This window comes from Armigeres subalbatus, chromosome 2 (assembly GCF_024139115.2).
Source record: "Armigeres subalbatus isolate Guangzhou_Male chromosome 2, GZ_Asu_2, whole genome shotgun sequence".
NCBI lineage: Eukaryota > Metazoa > Arthropoda > Insecta > Diptera > Culicidae > Armigeres > Armigeres subalbatus.
Genome location: NC_085140.1, coordinates 383,699,727 through 383,725,204, shown reverse-complemented (window position 1 = coordinate 383,725,204; position 25,478 = coordinate 383,699,727). Strand labels below are relative to the sequence as shown.

General features: G+C 39.2%; 1 protein-coding gene across 3 annotated transcripts in view; it reads left to right on the top strand.

Annotated features, from left to right (window-relative positions):
* Positions 1 to 24,916, top strand: part of LOC134213151 (CCR4-NOT transcription complex subunit 3) — a 34,190-nt gene extending 9,274 nt beyond the window's left edge. The window contains exons 2-12 of one of the 3 annotated variants that reach the window (XM_062691807.1): positions 163 to 260; positions 328 to 462; positions 529 to 982; positions 1,047 to 1,249; positions 9,405 to 9,693; positions 9,759 to 10,236; positions 23,072 to 23,133; positions 23,209 to 23,708; positions 23,778 to 23,888; positions 24,452 to 24,661; positions 24,737 to 24,916. In XM_062691807.1, coding sequence (XP_062547791.1) covers positions 163 to 260; positions 328 to 462; positions 529 to 982; positions 1,047 to 1,249; positions 9,405 to 9,693; positions 9,759 to 10,236; positions 23,072 to 23,133; positions 23,209 to 23,708; positions 23,778 to 23,888; positions 24,452 to 24,661; positions 24,737 to 24,835 — 2,639 coding nt within the window. In that variant the 3' untranslated portion in view covers positions 24,836 to 24,916. Of the gene's footprint in view, positions 1 to 162; positions 261 to 327; positions 463 to 528; positions 983 to 1,046; positions 1,250 to 9,404; positions 9,694 to 9,758; positions 10,237 to 23,071; positions 23,709 to 23,777; positions 23,889 to 24,451; positions 24,662 to 24,736 lie in introns of all 3 variants that reach the window. The other 2 variants (XM_062691806.1, XM_062691805.1) reach the window with 2 other exon arrangements.
* Positions 24,917 to 25,478: the final 562 nt, after the last annotated feature.

Sequence of the window (25,478 nt, the reverse complement as noted above, 5' to 3'; positions counted from 1 at the left end):
AACGAAGTCCCTTTAAAAAATATTTCGCTCAAGCTATTCGTTGTTGTAACAAGATTCTTCGCAACATACCGTCATCCTGGAACGACTATTGCAAATTGTCCCATGCTGCTTTCGGTGCTTTACAACCTTTGAAATAATCATATTATCTTTTCTCTACCTCAGGCGAAATTGATCGGTGTCTCAAAAAGGTCACTGAAGGCGTAGAAACGTTCGAAGATATTTGGCAAAAAGTTCACAATGCTACAAACAGTAATCAAAAGGTATGCTTTCGTTTGTTTCTTTTCATTGTATCTATTTCTACAATCGATTTTACCATATCAATTACAGGAAAAATATGAAGCCGATCTCAAAAAGGAAATCAAGAAACTGCAGAGGTTACGTGATCAGATCAAATCATGGATCGCATCCGGCGAGATCAAAGACAAAAGTGCGCTGCTGGAGAATCGACGGCTCATAGAGACCGTGAGTGGCATCAGCGCGTTGCCTTCGAACACGTGTACATTCTACTGTAATCTTTTCCTGTTACAGCAAATGGAACGATTCAAAGTTGTGGAGCGAGAAACGAAAACAAAAGCATACTCCAAGGAAGGACTAGGCGCTGCGCAAAAGATGGATCCAGCGCAGCGCGAAAAGGAGGAGATTAGCAGTTGGCTGACATCGTCCATCAGCTCGCTGCAGATTCAGATCGACCAGTTCGAATGCGAGGTCGAATCGTTGATAGCAGGCAAGAAAAAAAAGCTCGACAAGGACAAGCAGGAGAAGATGGACGAGCTGAAAGGTAAGCTGGAGAGGCACAAGTTTCACGTAACCAAACTAGAAACGTTACTCCGAATGCTGGACAACGACGGTGTGGAGGTGGAGCAGATCAAAAAAATAAAAGAAGACGTGGAGTACTACATCGATTCCTCTCAGGAACCCGATTTCGAAGAGAACGAGTACATCTACGACGATATCATCGGGATGGACGAGGTGGAAATCTCTGGTGAGCTTAGTGCTTCATCTTTTGTGGAATTGATTTACTTGACTGATTCTAGTGCTTCCGTTAGCAGGTATGGGGCCCGGAGGCACGGAAAGCAATAATAGCAATGAAACCGCAGGATCTCCCAGCAGCTTGATATCTGGAACTAGCCCATCGCAATCGCCTGTGATGAACTGCAGTGCGTCTACGATACATAACCACAGCAGTGATGCGTCTGTGATTGCCGTCGACGGTAGTGGCGATAAACGACCGAAAGATGTTAAAATTACGGTAACTATTTTACCATGCGTTGGGGTACAAATTCGTTGTTGACAATGCACATCACACTATTTTGGACAGAAGTTTAGAAATCCAAAGTAAACTAATATTTATGTTTGGTTCTGATACCTACGTATCTTACACTACAAATAGCAATCATTTCTATTTTCCGGGTATTGGACCACCCGACTTGGACAATAATTTACAATGTTCTGAAAACTCAGATGTGGATATGTACATTATGTGAGATTTTGATTTGAAAAACTTTCCTTCGATGAGACTCGGAACCCACGACCCTCAGTACGCTAGACTGGTGCTTTTAACCAACTAAGCTACGGAGGACCTCCGTCGGCCTTCGCAACTGAGCGGCTACTGGATGAGCCCGAGATTCCCAAATCGGACGCATAGTAGAAGCACTCACAATTCATATTCCAAACCAACGCTTCCACATGTGTGTATGGCACATTGGTTCTGAAGTGGTATTTCGGAGGCCCAACAAGACCGACAACCTGTGCATCCGAACACCATGAAAACTCCTCCACTCACGGAAAGTCTGTCAGAAGAGTAATTTGCCCAGTCAGCATCCGTAAAGACTTCTAGCAATGGAGCGTTGTGTTCTTCTCGGAAACTTCAAGGCACTTTCGATGGGCGTTGAGCACGGTTTGCAGTCCTCCATTTTGAATCTCTTCAGTACGTTTTCCAGGTAATGATGTTGACTCACCTTCAATACACCGCCGGCAGGATCGTAATTCACTTGATTTTACTGCCTTCAGTGATGTACCAGCAATTATAATATCGTCAACATAGAGGATCATGAACACCTTACATACTTCGGATCCACGAAAATATAGGCAACGGTCATTGGAATTTTTTTCAAACCCTGTAACATTTTCCCCTAAGACGCTCAAAATTAATTATTGATTGGAATTTTGCCAAACGATTCACTGCAAAACTGTAAAATCGGCTCTTTTCAGTACAAAAAGCCTTTTTAAGACCATACAGGAACTTTTCTAATCGACAAACTAGGTCCTTCCCAACGACGAAGCCCTGTGGCTGCATCATAAATCTTTCTTCCGCGAGTGTCCCATTCATAAAGGCAGTGCGAACATCCATTCAGGGGCGTCGCGTGGAATAATTGGGAACCTGTTCAAAAATGTTCAATAACCAAATAACATTCTTATTTATTCTTCATCACGTGTGCAGTCCTGAAACGCCCGTGCAGGCTCGCTCGTATTAGGTTTTTTCGTAAGTGTTGTACACTAGTGGTTTAAGAGGTGGGGCGCTAGCACGCTTTATTCCAAAGACAACGTTTTTGCACCATGTTGTGCCCTACCAAATAACTATGACTGGCGTCACCAGTGACCATCGGAAGGAGAAGTGCGAAGGAGGCAATATATTTGACACAGTTAAGAAAATTTTGAAAAGAATAATTATTGAAAAAGTAATTGCAAAATGGATTCGCCTAATATTCTGCATAACAAGCTTTCTACTATTATAGAATGTGTACAAATAATTAAACTTCGAAATATAAGTTTATTTCTTAGTTTTTAGTCTGTTTTTATGTGGTACTTGAGGTGCCCAACTTAACGCACTAATTTTACCATGTTCCTAATTTGACGCAAAGTTGTTCCTAATTTGACGCACTTTGAAATTGTGTTAAACTCAATCAAATAAACACCTTATTTTTTGTTTATATAATGACAGTGCAAAATAACTTTGGACGTTAGAAAACAACAAGTTAATTCATTTTACAAAGCAGCATTTCATTTATTTTTGTTCAGTTGTTCTGCAAGTTATATGCTACGTGGCATATGAGAGTTTTGTTAGTTTCATGTACCCAATGCATCAATCAAAATGCTTCTCAACTAGGTGTAAGAGTAATGTCAAAACATATATTCACGGGAGAACTAACTTTGACATTTCATTGCATAACCAGCCTATCATGGTCTGTTGCATTTGTAATAAAAACCACTTTTTTTGGTAAACTGCAATTTTGAATCTATAAACTGAGACGGATACAAGGAACACAACCTGGATATGAACATTTTTAGAACAACGTTGAAGCTACCAATATGCAAATGCTACTTGATCAGCAGATATATCTCAAAAATATGAGCTGTCCGTCTATACATATACATTTTTTCAATAAACTATTAACGTAAACTGAAGCTTATATAAGAAAGGCAGGCATATTTTTGTTTGATTTCCTATTCAGGGTTGCCTGACTAGTGGCTTGTATAGCAATAGAGTAATTAATTAAAAATGTGTTCATTTTTTTGGCCTGTTAGAATTTCGTACAGAGAAAGTAAATTGAATTGTATGATACTAATTTATTATATAATATTAATTTCTCGCGAGAATCTCAAAACCAGCAAAGAAAAACTGCATAATTACCAAATACCGTGTAAAAAACGCGTGAAAAAACGCATCAAAATCGAAGACAGTATAAGGCATACTACCATGGGTTGGACACTTAGTGGAATAATACAATGTTGATTAATATTCTAAGTAGTAGAGATTTAGTTTAAATAAAATGAAAACATATTGCTTATCCTAAGAGTATTATTGAGGTTTCTAAGCACTGCATTTTATATTCGTCTGATAAGGTTAATTAGGAACATCAAAATGAATTGTGAGCCTAATTTGACGCAGAACATTTTGGGTTGAAAAATGCGTTCGAATGTTGCAATGTTCAGCATAAAAGGAAAAGCTTACTCATAATGCTCGGCTGTTTGTAGGTAGGGGTCGAAAATTCTCACAAAAGTAATTTTGCGTGCAAAAAATGATCATTCGATTCTTACTATTGTGGCTAAGAAAGCGAAAAATTGACGCATTATGAGTATGACCTCCATATATTTGATTCGGATAAGTTAATTCTTCATCGATAATATGCTTTTTATGCAATATACGCAAAGAAGAAGAGCAAATAAAGCTATCTAGCTTGGTTCTTTGATATATTTTTGACGAAAACAAGTTTTATGAATCATTTGATATGAAAGTGCGCCAAGTTTGGACCTGCGTCAAATATGGTACTTCCACGGTAGCAATCATTTCTATTTTCCGGGTATTGGACCACCCGACTTGGACAATAATTTACAATGTTCAGAAAACTCAGATGTGGATATGTACCTTATGTGAGATTTTGATTTGAAAACTTTCCTTCGATGAGACTCGGAACCCACGACCCTCAGTACTGGTGCTTTTAACCAACTAAGCTACGAAGGACCTCTGTCCGCCTTCGCAACATAGTGGCTACTGAATGAGCCAGAGATTCCCAAATCGGACGCTTAGTCGAAGCACTCACATTTCATATTCCAAACCAACGCTTCCACATGTGTGTATGGTACATTGGTTCTGAAGTGGTATTTCGGAGGCCCAACAAGACCGACAACCTGTGCATCCGAACACCATGAAAACTCCTCCACTCACGGAAAGTCTGTCAGAAGAGTAATTTGCCCAGTCCGCATCCGTAAAGACTTCTAGCAATGGAGCGTTGTGTTCCTCTCGGAAACTTCAAGGCACTTTCGATGGGCGTTGAGCACGGTTTGCAGTCCTCCATTTTGAATCTCTTCAGTACGTTTTCCAGGTAATGATGTTGACTCACCTTCAATACTGCCTTCAGTGATGTACCAGCAATTATAATATCGTCAACATAGAGTATCATGAACACCTTACATACTTCGGATCCACGAAAATATAGGCAACGGTCATAGGAATTTTTTTTCAAACCCTGTAACATTTTCCCCTAAGACGCTCAAAATTAATTATTGATTGGAATTTTGCCAAACGATTCACTGCAAAACTGTAAAATCGGCAAGAAGCCTTTTTAAGACCATACAGGAACTTTTCTAATCGACAAACTAGGTCCTTCCCAACGACGAAGCCCTGTGGCTGCATCATAAATCTTTCTTCCGCGAGTGTCCCATTCATAAAGGCAGTGCGAACATCCATTTGATGCACTATCATTTTATTTCGACAAGCGATCGCCATAACTGATCGTAACGTGTCTAGTTTTGCTACTGGACTGTAAGTTGTTTCGCTATAGTCGAAGCCGTACTTTTGGCGGATGCCTCTAGCCACCAGTCTGGCTTTATAGCGACCTGGCTCTTCATTTATTCCGTGCTTTACTTAAAAAATCCACTTGTATTGGTTTATGATCTCCTGGCAGTGCACTTATCCAAGTCTTGTTTTTCTTCAAAGCTTCCATCTCCTCGTTGACATCAGCTTCCCACTTCGGCCAATCATTGCGCGTCTTAGCTTCGTTCTCGGCAAATCTTCGACAAGCTCGGTAGCATTCAACGCGATACTCCATATGCTAATCAGCCTAATCGCGTATACCCCATCCGACTTCGCTTCAACACATTCAGACTTTTCATCATCATCCGCAGGACTCGAGAAAATATCGAGTTACAGGCAGTATACATTAGAAATACTAGAATAAGAGATCGGCGAAGACGCCATCTTGTTTCCAATCGAACCGTCAAAAGCGGTTCCATTTCGACTTGTTTACTTTTTGCATCCATAAGAAGCAAGCAAAAAGTTCAAGTGCTGCCAGAATAATTTTCACGATTTCATGCATTTTCATACGTTGCCATTTCTGACAGTTTTTCACTCCGCCGGTCTCTGGTTATAGGGTGGCAAAAATCTAAAGAAATTTACAAATAAATTTTATGTGTGCGTTAATAACCACCCGCTATAGGAGAATCCACATAAAGGTTATTAATTAATAACGGTTATGTGTGTTTCCACATATATGCTATGCGAATTCACATAGCCATTATGTGGGAAATGCTATAGTCAAAATTTATGTGTGCCACACATAATGGATATGATTGGATTTTTGTCAGTGTAGTATACATGTGCTTTGTGTGCTGTGGATTTGTTTACTTATGTTTCTTTTCACACTATTTCTTTATCCTTGGACATTCTGCCGATTTTTTGCCCTTTTTTTTTATTCTTAATTAAGGTGTCGTTGTCCTCTTGCTTGCAACCGAAGCACTTGATTTTTCGTTGCTTCGGAAATTGTTTATAGTCATGAAAAGCAGCTCTTGCTCACTTCTCACTGTGCTCACATCTGTTCCCTTTTTCTTCGTCTTGTCGTCTTGCAGCCTACACTTCTCGGGTACTTATTCAAAAGGACGTATGTGATTTTGTAAACAAAGATTCAAACGTCGATTTGTCCAATCTGATGGCACTCCCACGCAAACCAACACCACCAACAGGTAGCCGAAGGCTTCCCCAACCTGTCGGTGGTGATGGTTTGCGTGGGAGTTCTATCAGATTGGACAAATCGACGTTTGAATCTTTGTTTACAAAATCACATACGTCCTTTTGAATAAGTACCCGAGACTTGATGGCATACAATATCAAGCTCATCCGGGTCGCACCGGTTGCCCGATATTTACGCACTAGTTTATCAAAAACGGAAAATGTTGTAGCAGACTGCCAGTTTCGTACACTCTGAAAAATTTTCACGTCACATTTACCTGAAAACAAATGTGGTTCTCATCCACCATACTTTTCACGTAAGAGTGACCTGAATGACAAGTAACCTGAACAAAATTTAGTTTCCTTAAGTTACGTGATTCATCCGGTGACTCTGACTGGATCTTCCAGTACTAATGACGTGAACCTTGAAAGTAGTTACGTGTTTGATCAGGTGAACCTAACGTGATTTGTACGTACTGGTTACGTGAAATTTTAGTGAAAGCTACAAGACAGCAGGTTACCACTACATGTTTTGAAATGTATTGCAATATAGTGATTTTGAAATGAATGCAAAAATTAACAGGGACTGCCCATAAAAGGGAATCTTTTTCGCGTTGTTGATGCATTGATATAGGGAATGCCGTGATTTAGTCATTGCGCTTTGGAGTTATCGCAGAAACACTGTTGAAGAAAAAATAAAGTTATAGGCGGATGTTGAATGAATTTTATCAGATTTGTTGAGAAATGATGTCAATGTGAATCATTGAGAATTTGAAACCAGTTTCTTGCTAAAAATTGCTTATATTGCCGCTGGTAATTAACCAAAAAGTAGGGGAACCTAGACTATAAATTTTATACTAACGCGACCGAAAAACTGTAGCCCAAGGCTTCCACGCAGCTTCCTTTTCTTTCAAACCATTTTCAATGAATCTAATAAATTTTATCCAACACTTCCGAAAATATCCGCCTAGATGCACCTGAAAAATCACTCACCTCAGCGAAGCCCTTATTATGTTTAGGTTATGTATAAATCATTCTTGTTTACAATGCAGGTCCTCCGCAAATGCCGAAGCTGCAATCATACTAACACAATCTCACTTAAATTGTTTACGTGGATGTACAGTCATATTCACCAAGATTTTCAGTAAAAGTTACTTGAATTTCAGGTGAGCATTACTAACGTCACGTAACAATCGTCGTTTGTTCAAGACAGATAAGTTACGTGATTTTTCACGTGAATATGACGTGATGATTTTTTAGAGTGTAAGGCAGAGTGAGCATTTGGCGCTTTAGGGCCGATGCCCACGTAGCGTTTTTTCAAGCTGCGTGCACGCCGCGTCCACGCAAGGTACCCAGCATCAAATGTAGTCGTGCACACGTTTACGTGTGCATTACTCCATTTGATGCTGGGTACATTGCGTGAACGCGGCGTGCACGCAGCGTAAAAAACCGCTACGTGGACATCGGCCCTTAGATGCACTCCACTCGCCACACTATGCCTTTCGAACACGCGGTGCGAGACATCCAACACATCTTTCGGGGCCCTTTGGTCTCGAACGTATTCTAACTGCGAATCATGAATCCGCCTTACAAGTAGGGATTTGCACCGTCGATCTTTTTTGGCTCTTTTCTTGCGCTCTTTTTCTTTCTTATTCTTCTGCTCCTGGGTATCAGCCGGGTCATCTTTGAGCTCTTTAACATCCACAGCATAGCGCTCAATGTCAAAAACTTGAAAGAAAACACGATCTTGCTTTTCTTCCTCTATAATATTTCTCTTGATAACGCGACGAAACTGATCAATCACTAAACTCAAAACCTGGCTCACCACTGACTGGCGTACTTTTTGAGCAACCACTTTTAAATTTTGAATTGAGGGTACCGCACGCACCATACTTTGCGCAGTTAAGGAAATACAAAATTGAATCAACTCGTACAACTTACAGAAAGTAGCTATCTGCCTGAAATAGTTTCCATGCTGTAGTATTATTATTATATTAATGTTTGAGAACTAAATTTGGTACAAAAATCTAAAATAAATAGTAAATTGAACTTCAAAGCAGACCCCTTATTATATGCCTAACTTTGCGCACATAACTTGGAAAATTTCTAACACGAAGCAAGCGTCTATCATACAATTTTTCATCCAAATTTTATTTTTTCGGCTAATACTACTATTACAATTTATGTTCATTCCATTTGTAGGCATATTTGAGCATATTTGAGAATATGAGGATGCCCGGCATTATTTTCTTATGATTCGACATACTTAGTATGTTTTCACGTCTGTTGGTGTATGTACAGCCTCATTTATGTACATTGGCCACAGCTAACAATAGTAGTTTTGCGTAAACCCTATTCTGACGAGGCATATCATAAATGTTGAAATTATCGAAGAAATACGAGTTGTGCGCAAAATTAGGTACACTGTATTGAAAAATTGTTCCTAACATTGCGCATCATATATTTTAAAGAAAAATGTAAATAAAATTCTCAAATTCTCATGAGATGGCTTGTACAATATTATAATTATTGGGTCCATGTGTAATCAGTTGTCAGCGAATGTATTTATTACAAAATATACAGTTCTTTTGGGTAAACCGTCATTTGTGCTAAGAACACGCCATTTTGGTAATTTTCACTGTTTTCAGTACAAGTTTCGACTATTAAAATGAAAAATATGTCATTTAACAGCGAAAAAATGCATGCACTGTTATGATAACATGTATATTGTGCTGACAAGTAATAATTATATTTCGAAATGCAATTTTAACGCATTCTATTACAAAAATATCCACAAAATGCGCAAAGTTAGGAGCTGCGCAAAGTTGGGTGCGTGCACGGTAATTTGGAAGGTAAAACAAATAAGTCCTGTTTTCTCTCTTTTTGAACCCACTTACGCTCAGGGTGAACCATTTCAAAGAACACAAGAAATTGATAAGAATATTCCATCTGCTTTCAGCCGGTGAAACCTACGGCAATCAGGCCGAACAAAGTGGACATCAGCACCTTATCAGCCGCTGCCGGAAGCATTGCTATGAGTATCAGTAGTACTACCAACAATACGTCCAGTAGTAAGCCAGGTCTAATAAGTTCGACGCCGAGTAAAAACCACACGAATGCAGCGGCTGTGGTGGCGGGAGCGGTGGTACCTAATTTAAGCGGTATTGTAGCTCCGCAAGCGCCTCCTGGTGGACTTGTCCAGCCAATTATTGGACCGGCATTTGCAGCTGTGGCTAAACAGCATCCCAGTAAGATTGAAATCTTTTTATTGTAGCCTTTCTGTGTATAATAATAAATTCGTTTGCCTACCCAGAAAACGGCACGATACATCAGTCCAGCGTTTCATCCACGTCGACGACATCGTCTGTTTCAAGTGGTCAACCGTCGGCGACAATAGTACCCAATGCATCTGGTGCCGCAGTTAGTAACCTCAGTCAGATTGTGAATGCATCTCAACCTACGCTTAGTCAACAGTTGCAACAGGCGCAGCAACAACAGCAGCAGACTAATCTCGCGTCCAGTTTGCTGACGAATGCTGCGGCTGTAGTGGCAGCCGGAGGTAATGCGCCTTCCCAACCTCCGCCGCAACAGCAACCACAGCAGCAGCAGCCCCCGCAGGTTCCTGGCCAAAATTCCATACCACCTCCACATGGTGGCGTGCTCACGTCTGCGTCATCCGGTATCGAGAATAATCACGTAATGACGAGTTCATCGGCATCAACCATTAGCAGTAGTGGAGCGAATATCATCAACAACTGTGTATCTCCTAGTAACTCAGCTGTCAGCAGCAGGTATTTATCATAAAATGATTGCACTACATATTCTGGTAAATCATTCAACCATTATAAATTTACACTGACCCTACAATCATGGGTCACACACTTATATGAGTCATTTCCATTTGACCAACATGCAACTCTGAAAAATCTTCACGTCATATTTACCTGAAAACAAATGTGGTTCTCATCCACCATACTTTTCACGTAAGAGTGACCTGAATGACAAGTAACCTGAACAAATTTTAGTTCCCTTGAGTTACGTGATTTATCCGGTGACTCTGACTGGATCTTCCAGTACTAATGACGTGAAGCTTGAAAGTAGTTACGTGTTTGATCAGGTGAACCTGACGTGATTTGGTCGTACTGGTTACGTGAAATTTTAGTGAAAGCTACAAGACAGCAGGTAACCACTGCATGTTTTGAAATGTATTGAAATATAGTGATTTTGGAATGAATGCAAACATGAACAGGGACTTCCTATAAAAGGGAATCTTTTTCATGTTGTTGATGCATTGATACATTGAAATGCCATCATTTGGTCATTGCGCTTTGGAGTTATTGCAGAAACACTGTTGAAGAAAAAAACAAAGTTATCGGCGGATGTTGAATGGAATTTATCAGATTTGTTGAGAAATGATTTCAATGAGAAAAGCTGAGAATTTTAAAACCAGTTTTTTGCTCGAAAAATTGCTAATATTGCCGCTGTTAATTAAACAAAAAGTAGTGGAAACTAGACTACAAATTTTATACTAACGCGACCGGAAAACTGTAGCTCTAGACTTCCAAGCAGCTTCTTTTTCTTTCACATCATTTTTCAACGATTCTAATAAATTTTATCCAACCTCCGTTGATTTTTTCCAAGGAGGAAAAATGCAGGTACGGAAAATATCACTTACCTCCGCGAAGCCTCATTATGTTTAGGTTATGTATCATTCATTCTTGTTTACAATGCAGGTCTTCCGCAAATGCCGAAGCTGCAATCACACTAACACAATTTCACTTAAATTGTTTACGTGGGTATACAGTCATATTCACCAAGATTTTTAGTAAAAGTTACGTGAATTTCAGGTGAGCATTACTAACGTCACGTAACAATCGTCGTTTGTTCAAGACAGACGAGTTACGTGATTTTTCACGTGAATATGACGTGATGATTTTTTAGAGTGTAGTGAATAACTTTTGTTACAAAGTGGCCCATAGGGTAAATTGTATATTTTGAACATGTACATATTTTGGACTAGCCTGAGCTTCTTCGATTAATTTAAGATAATGGCCCGTATGAATAAAAAGTAGTAATCCACACTTTACTACAAATTATGTAGTATTTACTACTTTTGTAGCAAAACGGTATGAATAAAAGCACGTTTACTTTACTACAATTTTCGAACATACTACTTTTGTGCAACTTGTTTGACAGTTGGTATGAATAAAAGCAGTAAGTACTACAAATTATTTGTAGTCTGCTCAGGAGCTTGCTACAAAGTTATTCCATCGCCTGCATTCAAATTTGCCTAAGGTGTTTACGAATTGAAATGACTGTCGCAAATAATATGATGCGATACAATTAGTGCTGTTTATCAAAGTTTATACGATTGGGTCGGTTTTTACTAGTTTTTCTCAAGCCGGTCGTTTTTATGCGATGAATTAATTTCGAAATTGTGGTACGCGGTTGTTTAAAATGATCGGGAGATACGGTACCAGGGTACGTCCCCCACGTAAAAACCGACAATGTATCGATTTTTGGAAGTGGACGTAAAACCACAGAGAAACAGACGTCTCACTCAACACATGTTCCATCGTTCACCTTTTCAACGGAAGATTCAATTTTTTGTAGGTGGTCAATCGGCCACCGATGGCGCTTCCATCGATTTAGCTTGTGTTTGACGTTTGCACACTACCGCCATCTGGTTTCCGATTGTCCAATCACAGTGCATTTAGCATTGGGCGATAATGTTTCCGTGACGATGATTTTAATTCCATTTTGTTCTAAGTGAGACGTCTGTTTCTCTGTTGTAAAACGTTTGACGAAACATTTCTTAACTGAATCGAATCACGAGGAGAAGCGACGAACGGCCAATGCGATCTATACATCCGCGTAACAAAGCAGCAAATTCCAAAAAACGCGGTCAAAATGACTTCAACTTCGATTTATACGTACCTCTGACCATAATAAAAAAACCCGTAAAATAACTTCAAAAAAATCCGCGTGAAAACCCACAAAGATCCCCAAATCAAAATAGTTGCGTAAAAATGAATTACGTGAAAAAAAGCGTAAATGTTATTCATATACCAGAGCAAGCTATAGCGTGTCAGAAAATTGCCGGAAAAGCCGACCGTTGGATTCAATTCCCGAACTCAGAGAATCAAAATTTCTCCCATGCTAGGCTTTTTTACTTAATTTGAATTTGAACTTTCAATAAATATGGTAGGGAACAACTGCAACATGAACAACAAAACATAAACAAATCAAATTTTGACAGATATAATTTGTAGCAAATACTACTCTTTTATTTTCGAAAGTAGTATTTACTACAATGTTCGAAAAAGTTTATTATTCATACCAAAGCAACTTGACTATATGTGGACCTTACTACAAAGTAGTAACTACATATTGTAGATTTTACTACTTTTTATTCACACGGGCCAATGTGTAGGGAAAATTTTATCGAAAGTATGACCATTGCATAGTTTTACCTAAACTCTAGCGGCTCCTGGTGATTCACTGAATTCACTGACCAACTACTACATTACACTGCAAAAACTTTCTATCAAAGCGCCAGTATGCAGTATGCGAGAACATGCATTATAGGACTCTTCGTGGGACTCTTGCACCTGAAACACGTTTCAATTGGTTCAAACGAAAATCTTGAGGTTCTTCAGCCAAAGTTTGATTGTAATTGAGATACTAATAGATTCCAATGGCTTAACATGAACTTGAGACGGATGAAAAATGAGTGACCAAAATTATGTTTTATGCATCAGACATTTATTGGTCACCTCATGTATAATACATGGATGAAATATTTAATTGCCAACTTTTAGGCTGTTTTCAATGATATTGATAAGATTGCGAAACAATGTACTTGTTATGCGAGAAACTGGCCAAATTGGTAACATTGGTACAGTTACCCTATCTCAGAAAAACAAAATCAGTTAAATCTAAAATGTCAAAAAGATTGGAGGCCATTTTCGATTTTGTTTTTTCTAGCAGCAGTGCTAAAACGCTCGTAAACAAAATTTTCTCGAATTTGAGCATATGAATAGATTTGAACTCATTTTTATCAAAAACCAAATGTAGAAGCAGATTTACAACAGTAAAGCACATGTGACGATTGGGCAAATCAAGCATCCGCGGTGGAGGTTGGTATTCGGATTCTGATGGCTTTTCCGCAAACGTGATTTAAGTGGTCTTGTTGTGTAGGGGTTATCACGCCTATCTAGAGAGTAGGAGGTTATGGGTTCTAGTCCCGCTTATTTGCAAATTTTATATCAATTCAGCTTCAAGTAATATCGGCTCGGGCAATGGCCTGTTATAAGGCCTGTGTATCTGTTAAGATCTTTTTTTGAAAGATCTAAAATTTTGCGAGTGATAAATACGTTTGGTGTGATGAAACGTTTAGACTGCCTCGCAATCTATGTGTTTTTCCAGATGTCCTCTATTTTAGAATGTTCCCAAGATTTTAGTTCCATTCGAAGAGAACACGCAGATACACCACCACACAACAAACCTATGAATTGTCGAGATGAACCAAGTCTGGCCAGCATATCAGCTTGTTCATTGCCTTCAATGCCATAATGACCAGGAACCCAATACAGGTTCACTTTGTTACGACTACCCAAGGTTTGGCTGAACACATTCCCAAACGAGTTTAGATCTGCATACTGCTGATTTCAAAGCATCCAATGCTGCTTGACTGTCAGACATTATGCAAATATTTGAATGCCTATAATTTCTGCGTAAGCATAATTTAGAGCATTCAAGCATAGCCTGAACTTCAGCTTGGAAAACAGTTGGCCATTTGCCCATGGGAATCGAAATAGTTATCACTGTGTTTATCACTGAAATATTTATCATTGTTCAGCTTTGAACCATCGGTGTAAAATACAATTGATCCTGGGCGAAGATTTGGTCCACCGTTTGCCCATGTATTTCGTCCACAAATGCTTATATATGCCTAATAGTTTACCCAAACTAACAATTGGATAAGATTTGTGTAACATCTGGGGAATTTATGTGATGCACGCTAATGGAGGTGTGTTGACATTATGTAGACAAAAATAAAACACGTCTAGTTCGGTTCACATGCAGACAACTTCTGCTTCATTTACAATTTATGCTTCTAAAGAAACACAGTAGCTCAGATCTCTAAATCTTCAGTAGAGTTTCTCTGGATAAGCTACACCAGCAGGGGTTCTCTATCTGGCTACTACAGTTTGAAGAAAATATAATCGGCAATACCGTGCTGTGCCCTTATTCCAATCAGTTCCTAATTCCGTTCACGCAAGACAAAATAATAAATAATGAAGAATTTTTGTATAAAAGTAACATAACCATATTTTTGTACTTTTGTGCAGTGTCATTTTTAGCGATAAATATTGAAAACTAGTCGACCCGGCAGACGTTGTCCTGCATAGTAGGCGAAAATGCGCGTTCTGAAGTACCCATGCAAAATGCCCATACGAATCTCAATTTTAGTTTTTCACGATTTACTCAACCTAACCGTGATTTTCACATAAGGAAATATCATATAAACCCGTCGGAAAGGATAACAAACATATCTGCTGAATAATGAAGAAAATCCGTCCAGCCGTTTTCGAGTTTTGCGGATACGAACACAGACCATTTCATTTTTATTATATAGATTTCACTACAGGCGCCATTTTGACTTTTTTCATTAACCCACTTGCTAAGAACGTCTAGCATTTAAGCATTTTTAGAAGAAAATTTTCCCTGAATTTGAAACAAAGCAGCACAACAAGGTAGGTAACATTGCAGTGTATTACCTAATCGTTGTCTGTATTTTACCAATATAAAATGCTGAAAAGGGAAAAATATCTTGACTGGAATAAGGGTACCGTAACATGCCCTAATACCGTGGGGTTAAGAGCATGTTCAACTTAAAATGGTAATAAAAAAAATGAATATGCGATCATCGTAATTGATCAACGCGTTGCTTCAATCAATATTTCATATTCTTTATGGAAAAAAATTAATTTGTGCTAATGAATTGACAAAACACGCGAAAATGATAATATTTTGTCGACATACACATACGCCTAATACCGTGCTTTTTTTAGGTGTGATTCCAAATACCGCGCAGAAAAGTTCCTAATTCCGTGTGTTATTAAATAGACTTGTTCAATACAATATACAATACATTTCAAATTAATGCTCACTGAGCAACAATTATTTAACTTTATTTCCAATTTATCATTATTAAAAATCATATATAATCACTTTTGCTTCTTCTTCTTCTTATTCTTCAGTAATTCGGCCTTTTTGTCTGCTAGTAGCTTCCTCTTCTCTTGCCGTTCCATTTTCTTTTTTTCCTTATGCAGTAGTTTGGTGGTCTTGATGTTCTCGATATTTTCCAAATACATTCCATAAGCATCGCTAATTGCGACCGAGGGGGTATTGGGGGACATTGTGTTTGGCGTTTGTTTCTTTTCAACTAGGGATGCAAAAAAAAGTCTTCAGTGCATCTCTAGAACGTTCGGATGAGCGGTACGACATGTATAATGATGCGTTTCGCTTTGGTGAACCTATAGTAAACATTTCAATTTAGCAAATTGTAAAAAATATCATTATATCTAATACCTAGAGATTCCCCGAAGCCACTGAATGATGGTTCTGCGTCCAGCGATGTCCTCACTTGTACATGTACTGGCATTTCCATTGGGGTAGGACTACGTTGATCCTTTTTTATTTTTTGCCAGACGTGGAAAAGTGCAGTTTCTTCTGGGCAACCCAACCACTCGTTGGAAGAATCACTTCGATTGAATACATCAATTTATTTCTGCGTCATGTAAGCCTGAACCTCTGCCAACAAGTTTGCATGATTACCACTTGCTTGCGGTTTATTCGTAAATTCTTTATATGCTCGATTCTCATAAGTAGCACCTTCTGTAGTAGTTAGTCTATCCAACAGTGCCGAATAGTTAACCGCATTAACATCCCACGGGTACAAACCACATCGTTTAAAACCGTTCATGAGAATTGATTCCAAGTTATCCATTCTTTTGACTGCTTTGTGGAGCAACGGAGCAATTTCACTGCGTGGTAGCAAGTCCCCTGCATGATCAATTCTCCATTCAACTAGAAGTTGATTCCAGTACTGTTTCAGCGGCCTTAAGAAACTAACGTCCAATGGTTGTGTTATCTGGGTCGTATTAGGCGGTAAACAAATAAGAGCCATATTCTTCTCTTTACAAAAAGCAATCGACTCTACAGAAACGTGCGAAGAATGGTTGTCACGAATATGACGACAAGGAATTCAATTTTCTCACGCAAAAGATACGGATGAAAAACATCCCGCATATAGAGGAAAAATGTATCTCTTGTCATTCATCCGGAATCAGTTTTGCCAGCAGCCCATCCTTTCGGAAGTTTTCTATATATATCGCCAGGCACTCTTTGCTTATAAGGAACAGCATCATTGTAGGAGCAAGCATACCAGCAGCATTTCCGGAAAAAGAGCTGTATATGATTCCTTATCTGAATTCCCAACACGAGTATGCACTTGTTTTCCATTTGCTTCTGCCAACACTACGTCCCGTGTTGGAATAGTGCGCACAGCAGTTTCATCCATATTAAAAATTTGTTTGGGTTTTTTCATAGCTTCTTGCAGATTTCCCTCTTTAATGTAAGCTGAGATTTCTTCAAACCATAGCTTGATTTGCTCCGGGGATACTTTGGCTCTGCTCTTCGATAGGGAGCTTGCAACTCTACGTGAAATTTTTGGATGACGTTTCAAAAATCCTGCCACCCACTTGGTTCCGGGAATTCCAGTTTTAAAAGGGTTTTTGATCTTCGCTATTTTTATATATTTAGCGACAAAAGCACGCAGGCGTTGTGTGTTTATAGGAAGTCCAGCTTTAGCCATACCAATCAGCCAATCAACTATGCAATTTTCATCTTCATACTTGAGGATTGGTGGTGCTCCAGGCGAAGACTTTGAATATCGCAATTTTATCTTATCTCGAATGGTGCTTTCGAGCATCTCATACAAATGAGAGGCAGAGCGGATTGATGCACCGTTTCTCACACTGTCCAAGGCCTTGGCCATGTGATCCAAGGAGTACAGTATACGTTTTTTAGGAGTCATTTTACTGAAGAAATTGAACCACGGTATTATGCACTACTGAGCGGGATGGTGGCCTAATACCGTGGAAATTGTTTTGTGAACTAAAAAACCAAAATTGATATTTTTTTTGTAAAAACTTCATTACCTAATTGAAAAACATACCTGTGGTGACAAAATATACACGAATGTTGCTACGAAACTTTTTAAAATACACAAGTAAAAAGGTTTTCAAATTCACACTCAATTTAAGCAGCTTTGCTAAGCAGATGCCTACGTTTGACAGTTCGGGGCAAACGTTTTTGTTTATGTTTTTTATTTTCCCCGTTGAGCATAGTTGAATGTCAATATAAGTGTGGTGAACAATGTTTATAGTATATTTATATGTTGAACGAAAAAAAATATAAATTTAGTAAGTGTTTCATGAATATTCTCAATTTTACTTTAAAAACGCGGTATTAGGCGCTGCGCGGAATTAGGGCGGGTCACGGTAGATCTATATCAACTCGTTCTTTATTCCGCTCTATGGGTTCTTCTTCTTATTTTTGGCATTACATCCCCACACTGGGACAGAGCCGCCTCGCAGCTTAGTGTTCATCATTAAGCACTTCCACAGTTATTAACTGCGAGGTTTCTAAGCCAGGCTACCATTTTTGCATTCGTATATCATGAGGCTAGCACGATGATACTTTTATGCCCAGGGAAGTCGAGACAATTTCCAATCCGAAAATTGACCGGTTACCGAGAATCGAACCCAGCCACCCTCAGCATGGTCTTGCTTTGTAGCCGCGCGTCTTACCGCACGGCTAAGGAGGGCCCAACCCGTTCTATGGGTCTGGAGGATGAATTTCGAAAATTCTATTCGTGAGAATATAATCTATGAGTAAGAAAAGGTACATCGTACATTAATGAAGCCATATGAATGATGGACTTTAGAAATTCTATCCTGCAAGCAGTCAGACCGAAAAGAACTCCGTTTACAACTCTACGCAAAATGGTTATTGGAACGCTTTTTCCACTCATGCCGGGAAATGCCGTTTTTCTTCTTCAGTTGATGGTGAATGACGAATTGTCAAGTGGTTGCTGGACAATGTTAAAAAAGGGCTTCCGAAGAACATGGACAGTTGAAAACAGCACAGAACCAATTTTGTTGTGGCGTTCTTGTTTTTTAAGCTTTATCCTGATTTCTTGGCGAGTTCGAGTCCACTACAAAACACTGCTGTCTCTGAGCTACAGACAAGATTATGTTTTACCGAAATCCGTGAATACTTTGTAGAAGAAGGGTTTTCCGGTGTTTTAAAGAATACCAACTAAGGAAATATCATTAACTGTATTTTAAATTTAGAAGAAAAAAATATTTTAATATTTGCAATAATAATGAATGAAAAGATGAATTTGTGAGAAAAATTATGTCTGATATTAATTTCTCCAAGAAATCAAATGTTTTTCGGGTGATTGGAATTAGGAACGCGAATGAACGGAATTAGGAACAATGCCGTTTCAGATGATTGGAATTAGGATCACAGAATTGCTCCAGTTTGTTTCCACTATTGGAACCTAAGTCTATGAATGCATCCCAACATATTTTATTTTCAATTGTATATTGTAATTCAATTGTAATCAATTGTATATCAATTGTAAAGAACCAGAATAATTTGGGTTTAAATTAGAGTTGATTTCAAACAACGGATAGAAAGTTAGTTTCAGCCTTGTTTATGATCAGTGACTACAAAATCAATATTCGCCAGTTTTGGAATGAACATCATTCGTGCATGAAGTGCAAAAATGATATCTAATGTTTTATCAAGTTCAAAACTTTTTTTCAAATATTTTATGGACAATAGGCGAATTCGCCCTATACTGTAAATAAAGGCCTTGAAAAAACATTATTTTTTCAAACGTAGTTATAAGATGTATTAACTTTAAATAGGTTTAAACAATTTTTAAACTTGGTTTAGTATTTTTCTCGATTTCTTCACCTTCATTTAACTACTAAATATGGCTTATTAGATTTTGGTTATTCTGGAAGGTATCAAAAAGTGCAAATATAAAAATGAACACACGACGCCAGCACATTTGGGATCGGCCTTGTTGGACATTTTTGGGAAGTGATAGTGAAGACGAGGACGATACTATTGGCCTACAATTAGCACGTCGTCAGTATAAAATGCGTACTCGTATTAGTATTGATACATGGGATGATCAGGATTTCTTTATGAGATTCCGCCTTCAAAAAAGCACCGTCGCAATGGTCTTGGAAATAATTCGTCCTAATTTCCTCGAACTATTGGTGCGATTGATTGTACACATGTCAAGATACAATCACCTGGAGGTGATCATGCTGAGAATTATCGAAATCGCAAATCATGGTTCTCACTAAATGTACAAACAGTGAGTTCGGCAAATCTAAAAGTTTTGAATATAGTTGCAAGATGGCCGGGAGCATCACACGACCAGCACATTTTTAATAACTCAACTTTAAAAATGAAACTTGAACGAGCTCTATACAACGAAAGTCAAATTCGTACCCGAAATGTCGTGGAACGGTCATGCGTGGCGTGGCGTGCTGAAGCGTAGATTTCCAGTATTATCTTTAGGCATGCGTGTGAGAATATCTACAGTTCAACTGATTATTGTAGCATGTGCAGTATTGCATAACATAGCAATTGATGCGAAGGAATCTGAACCACCTGAAGAAATCGAAGGTTTTGAGGAAATGTTGGCTGCCACTATCGTTCCAGATTTCCCCAACATGGAGAGAAGCGCAACAGGTTGTGTTCGTGAACATTTTGTTCGTCAATATTTTTCTCAACGTTAAACCATCATACAACGCTTCTTCTTGCAAGATACGAATATACTTCCAATGAATCTTTAAAGGGATCTAACCACTGGTCATTTGACTAGGCTTATTTCTCCTCATTTATAGACAATCATCACCTTACAGAATAACGAATTCCGGTGTTTCGATGACCATAGCCACTGGTCAATACCGGCTTTTACAGGCTCAACAGAAGTTTATTACTTGGTGAATAATTTGGATTTTTGGCTAGAAACAAAAATGCAGCTTCTCCGAGGGAATCAAGGGATATACTAAAGACGCTCAAGCTTCGGAGATGGCGAGTTTAATTTTCGGTCCGATCTTGGATGTTTTCGGATGGGAAACTGGGAAAATTCTCGGGACCCAGAGCGTAGTGTATCCATTGTACTTGACGCACAAGATACATACTTACTCATGCATAGAAGATATTTCAATTATTAAATGTGAAAATGCTCGTAGAACATAAGAAAGGAAGTAGGAGATTTTGGGTTCGAGTCCCTCCAAGACACGTGGATTCTTTTTCGCAAATTTGATATCAATTTGTCTATTTCGAAACATGTGCTGTACATATCACAGTCAAAATATTTGACAAAAAATTGAGAAGCTGCGCTTAAGTTCCAGTGGGATTGTATAGCCATTGAAGAAGAAGAAGAAGAATGATGTCCTAAAGGCTCTTATGCTCAGAAATTTCATCGGTTTTGTTGCTAATTTAATGTCAAATAATTTATTCGGAAGTACAGTGCATAAATTATAAAAAGAAAGAGAAATTTCAGAATATGAAGTTTATGCAACTCATTTTCTAACTTCATTCATTTATTTAACAAGTGGAATAGTAATAGACATATCATATTTTCATTCACTCTCTGATCCAGAACTATTATTCTGGTTTCCTGGGTTCTGATAATGTGTGACTCCCAAAAGCTTCATAAGTACAGCATGTTCTTCCCGCATGTGCTGGTAACGCAGCTGCTGTGTTTAAAGCTTCATTTTGTTGGTCTTGAATGTAATATTGAAAGCGCCGTTTCAAGCTCTACTTTTCTTTTCTGAACTTCAAGACGATGGAGCTCTTCCATCATCTCATGGTCACGCTCCAACAACTTCTTTTTAAGTTCCGACTCAACCGTCGTCACTTGTCGTGAGGCTTGACGGCTCTTGCGTGTTTTTAAAACCTCGCTCGTGGGCTTCCTCAACATCGCAGGACTGTAGTTTTCCCACTTTTCGAGTCCATTTGAAATTCGGCACCTTGGTCATCAACAGGTAGAACAACGAGCGACTTCTCAGGGGTTTCGTTAGTTACGGCTTCCTGTTCTCCACTGACATGCTCATCTTCCAAATATTCAACCACAAATGCATCTCTCGTATTAATTTCGCGCAACCCTCTGTCTTCAGTGTGCTCATCAGCGTCCACATTTAGATCTTCACCTCGGCCGTCGTCATCGCACAAGGAAGGAAGTCCATCCACAGACAGCGCAATCACATCACGAAGTTCTGCCATTACCTCTGATTTTGGACGCCATTCATCAGGACCTCTACCATCTCCGGTGGCCTTACGTGACATTTTTTCTTTTGAAGCATTTTGGCGGATATATTTTTTAATATTCTCATACTTTTTCTGGAGTACCGCTGCAGTGCGCACCTAAAAAAATATTTTTAACCGGAAAAAGAAACCGCAACAACTCAAAAAAGTACTAAAATTCAGCTATTTTACTCACCGTGTTAAGACATGTCTGCAGTTTGCATTGAATTCGAAACAGATATCATCCCATGCCTTAGACTTATCTTCGTTTCTTTGTGCGTCACTCGCCTTGCACTCGATTATGCACTTCCGGCTCAATGCGAGCTGTACCAGCAGTTCCTCCTCTGCTTCTGAAAAATTGGCCGAACGAATTCGCTTTTTCCTCTCGCAATTCGCTGCCATTTTTTCACTTTAAAAATTCTCACGCAAGATGCGTTAAACCAACAAAAATCAAAACCAAAGGCTGGGAATGAAGTGTCGATTGGAAAGTAATGGAAGGATATTGGAAAATTAGTTAAACACGGCTTACGTTAAGCGACGGCCTCCAACCATTAAGCGCGCGTGAAGAAATCAAATTTTTAGGCTTGGCTTAAAAGTGACGTTTAAATATAAGCAAAGCTTATGATAAACCAGGTTTATGACGCTAAGCGCGGCTGGTGAAGAAATCGGCCCTAAGAGACACATCTGCAGTACACCCAGTTCTTTTTTTACACGGGTGGGTTTTAGTCGATTAAGACCCTTAGCGTTAATGAAACTATGAGTTAACCCCATGAAAAAATTTACACAAAAATCAAAGAAAATTCAGGTGGTATTTAAAAAGTTGTGAAAAATCAGGTTAACCGGGAAATTAAAGAATACCAATCGTGTAAAAAAAATATTGGGTGTATGTGAAGGATTTTAATGTTGCACAAGAGCCAGAGCCTAGAGTGACGATCTTGCCCAACTTTCCCCTACAATATCGTTTGGTATATAATTTCATAGCCTTGCCGAGTTTATTTGACCTTTTACCAGTTTTGATCGTTTGTGATTCGGACTTTAGTTACCTATTTAGTCTTTTATAATAGACCTGTGTTGCGTTCTATCTGTATGAGTTCCACCAAAATATCAGTTTAATCCTTTATAAGGCAAAATGACAAATTTCATATCATCTCATTGACCGTATTTATCGTATTCTCAAATCAGCTGAAATGCCAACTCCTTTTTCTCTCCTAGGGCATCTCCCAGCTTGATGTCCCCGCCACAGCAGCAACTGTTGAACGGTCCTACAACACTCGGTAAGAATGCCACCAATCATGCTGTATCAATGCATATAGCAAGCACTCACCCGATGTCTACATTGAAAAACATAGCCCAGGAAGTGATAAACCGGACCACTGGGACCTTGGATGCTAGCCAATCATCGGTCGCTGGTAGTGCAGTGGTTCCTCAACAGCCCTCGCAAGCCGGTACTCAATCCCAGCAGCAACCTCCGACGGTACAGCAGCCACCCCAGCCCCAACCAGATACGAGACAACCCGGTGGTCAGCCTGTTCAACCAGGCCAACAGCAGCCCGGCGCTCAGCAACAACAGCCACCACCGCAGCAAACACAGCCGCAGCAACAGCAGTCTTTTACCCTGGTGGATCCGGCTAGCAGTGCGAACTCTCTAATACCTACGTCGTCATCTACTGCCATCAGTAACGGGCCGAATGCTATCAACACTAGCACTAGTATTGTTGCAAATACGGCGAATCCTAATGTGCCCAGCGCCAATATGAAAGTAAGCGGAACGAATGAGGCGCACATACCGCCGCTATTAGGTGTGGCACCACTTGGGCCATCGCCGCTGCAGAAAGAACACCAGATACAAGTAATAACCAGAATAGTGATGGCGTTCGTTCAAACACGGATTTTTCTAACGGGTTTGATTGTATTTTAGTTCCAAATGATGGAAGCCGCGTACTACCACTTGCCAACGCCAAGTGATTCCGAAAGGCTTAAGACCTATTTGCAACGGCAGCCCGTGCAGACACCTCCGCATTACCCACAGGTAAGTTTTAGGTATTGGTTAAATTTGGGCTACGAGTACAGTGTATATGAGGCAGCGTTGGTAAAATCTCAATCTCAAAATCTCAAGAACTGCAGCAATCAAGTGCAAGTAAAATCGCGATGAACTCCTCTCAAACCAAATGCATTTTGGAGCGTTTTGCCAAATGAATGGATTATGCATGAAAAACTCAAGACGATGTTTTTACATGCAGCATTACTAGCATGTTTTTTGGCAACACTGAAATAATGCGGGAATCCTGGAATGCTACATTTGAAATCCGCGTTCGGTTCTAGAAAGAATTGTCAAATCGGCAATTACTCCGTAGAAACTGTTTCATTTTATTCTTGTTCAAATCAACTTGCAAACTTTATTAGCAGCGCAATAAAAAATATCTACTTAGGGACACTTATTTTGTAGAGGGTTGTAGGAGGTAGGGATAGTTGCTCTATATAAATAAAGAATTGCAACGTTGCTTTTCTGTGATTGAACGTCTGTTGAAGCCATTGATTTTTTTTAAAACAAGTAAATTACTGTCACTCTACTTATTCTATAAATTATTTCAGCAACCACTTCCACATTCTGACACGGTAGAGTTTTTCCAACGCCTCTCGCCTGAAACGCTGTTCTTTGTGTTTTACTACATGGAGGGCACCAAGGCGCAATATCTGGCGGCGAAGGCTCTCAAAAAGCAGAGCTGGCGATTTCATACAAAGTATATGATGTGGTTCCAGCGCCATGAAGAGCCGAAAATCATCAACGAAGAGTTCGAGCAGGTACGTATAATGTTTACTCAGATGATTCTAAAGTATCAAAAATATGTTTAAACGTTTGCTTTTTTTTTAAATCAGGGCACCTACATCTACTTCGATTACGAGAAGTGGGGTCAGCGGAAAAAGGAAGGATTCACTTTTGAATACAAGTACTTAGAAGACAGGGACCTGAATTGATCTACGATGATTGTGGAACTTCTTTTTAAAGAAATGTTATAAAAAATGCAAAAACAGAAAAAATAAAAAATCGGAAATATACTGAAAGCATATTTGAAACCAAGATAACAACAAGGGTCAAATTGAACAAAATCGAAACACACTATATTTGCCCCGTCAACGTCATCGAGGATGAGCGTGAGGATTCTTCCGTTTAAAACACCCGCTCCGCAGGTGAAATAGCGGTGTCCAGACTACCCTGCGTTTAGGAAAAATCATTTTAGAACAATACAGTGAGTGCGCACAGTCGTGTACTGCATCCGAGAATCTCGAGAGTGAGATAACGACATCGATACCGTAAACAGTACCAATTGGCACGAAAAAGGTGCCCGAAAAGGGTAGGAATATTAACCACTTTCAGCTGTTGATTGGAACACTGTCCAAATTGCTCAGAACATCGCCCAAAACATGAAAATTCTACAACACAAGCAAGCACATTCACACGCATATTTTACTGATCGTCAGTTGTGAGTTGCGCAAACTTCATTCAGAGATTTTACGTTTTGCTTCTGTCTCGTCCGACTATGCAGTAACGTCCCGCATAATTTGTTTGTTCATAAGTCGCTTATTTTGTACTGCCATTCATTGAGTCGATTTAAGGTTT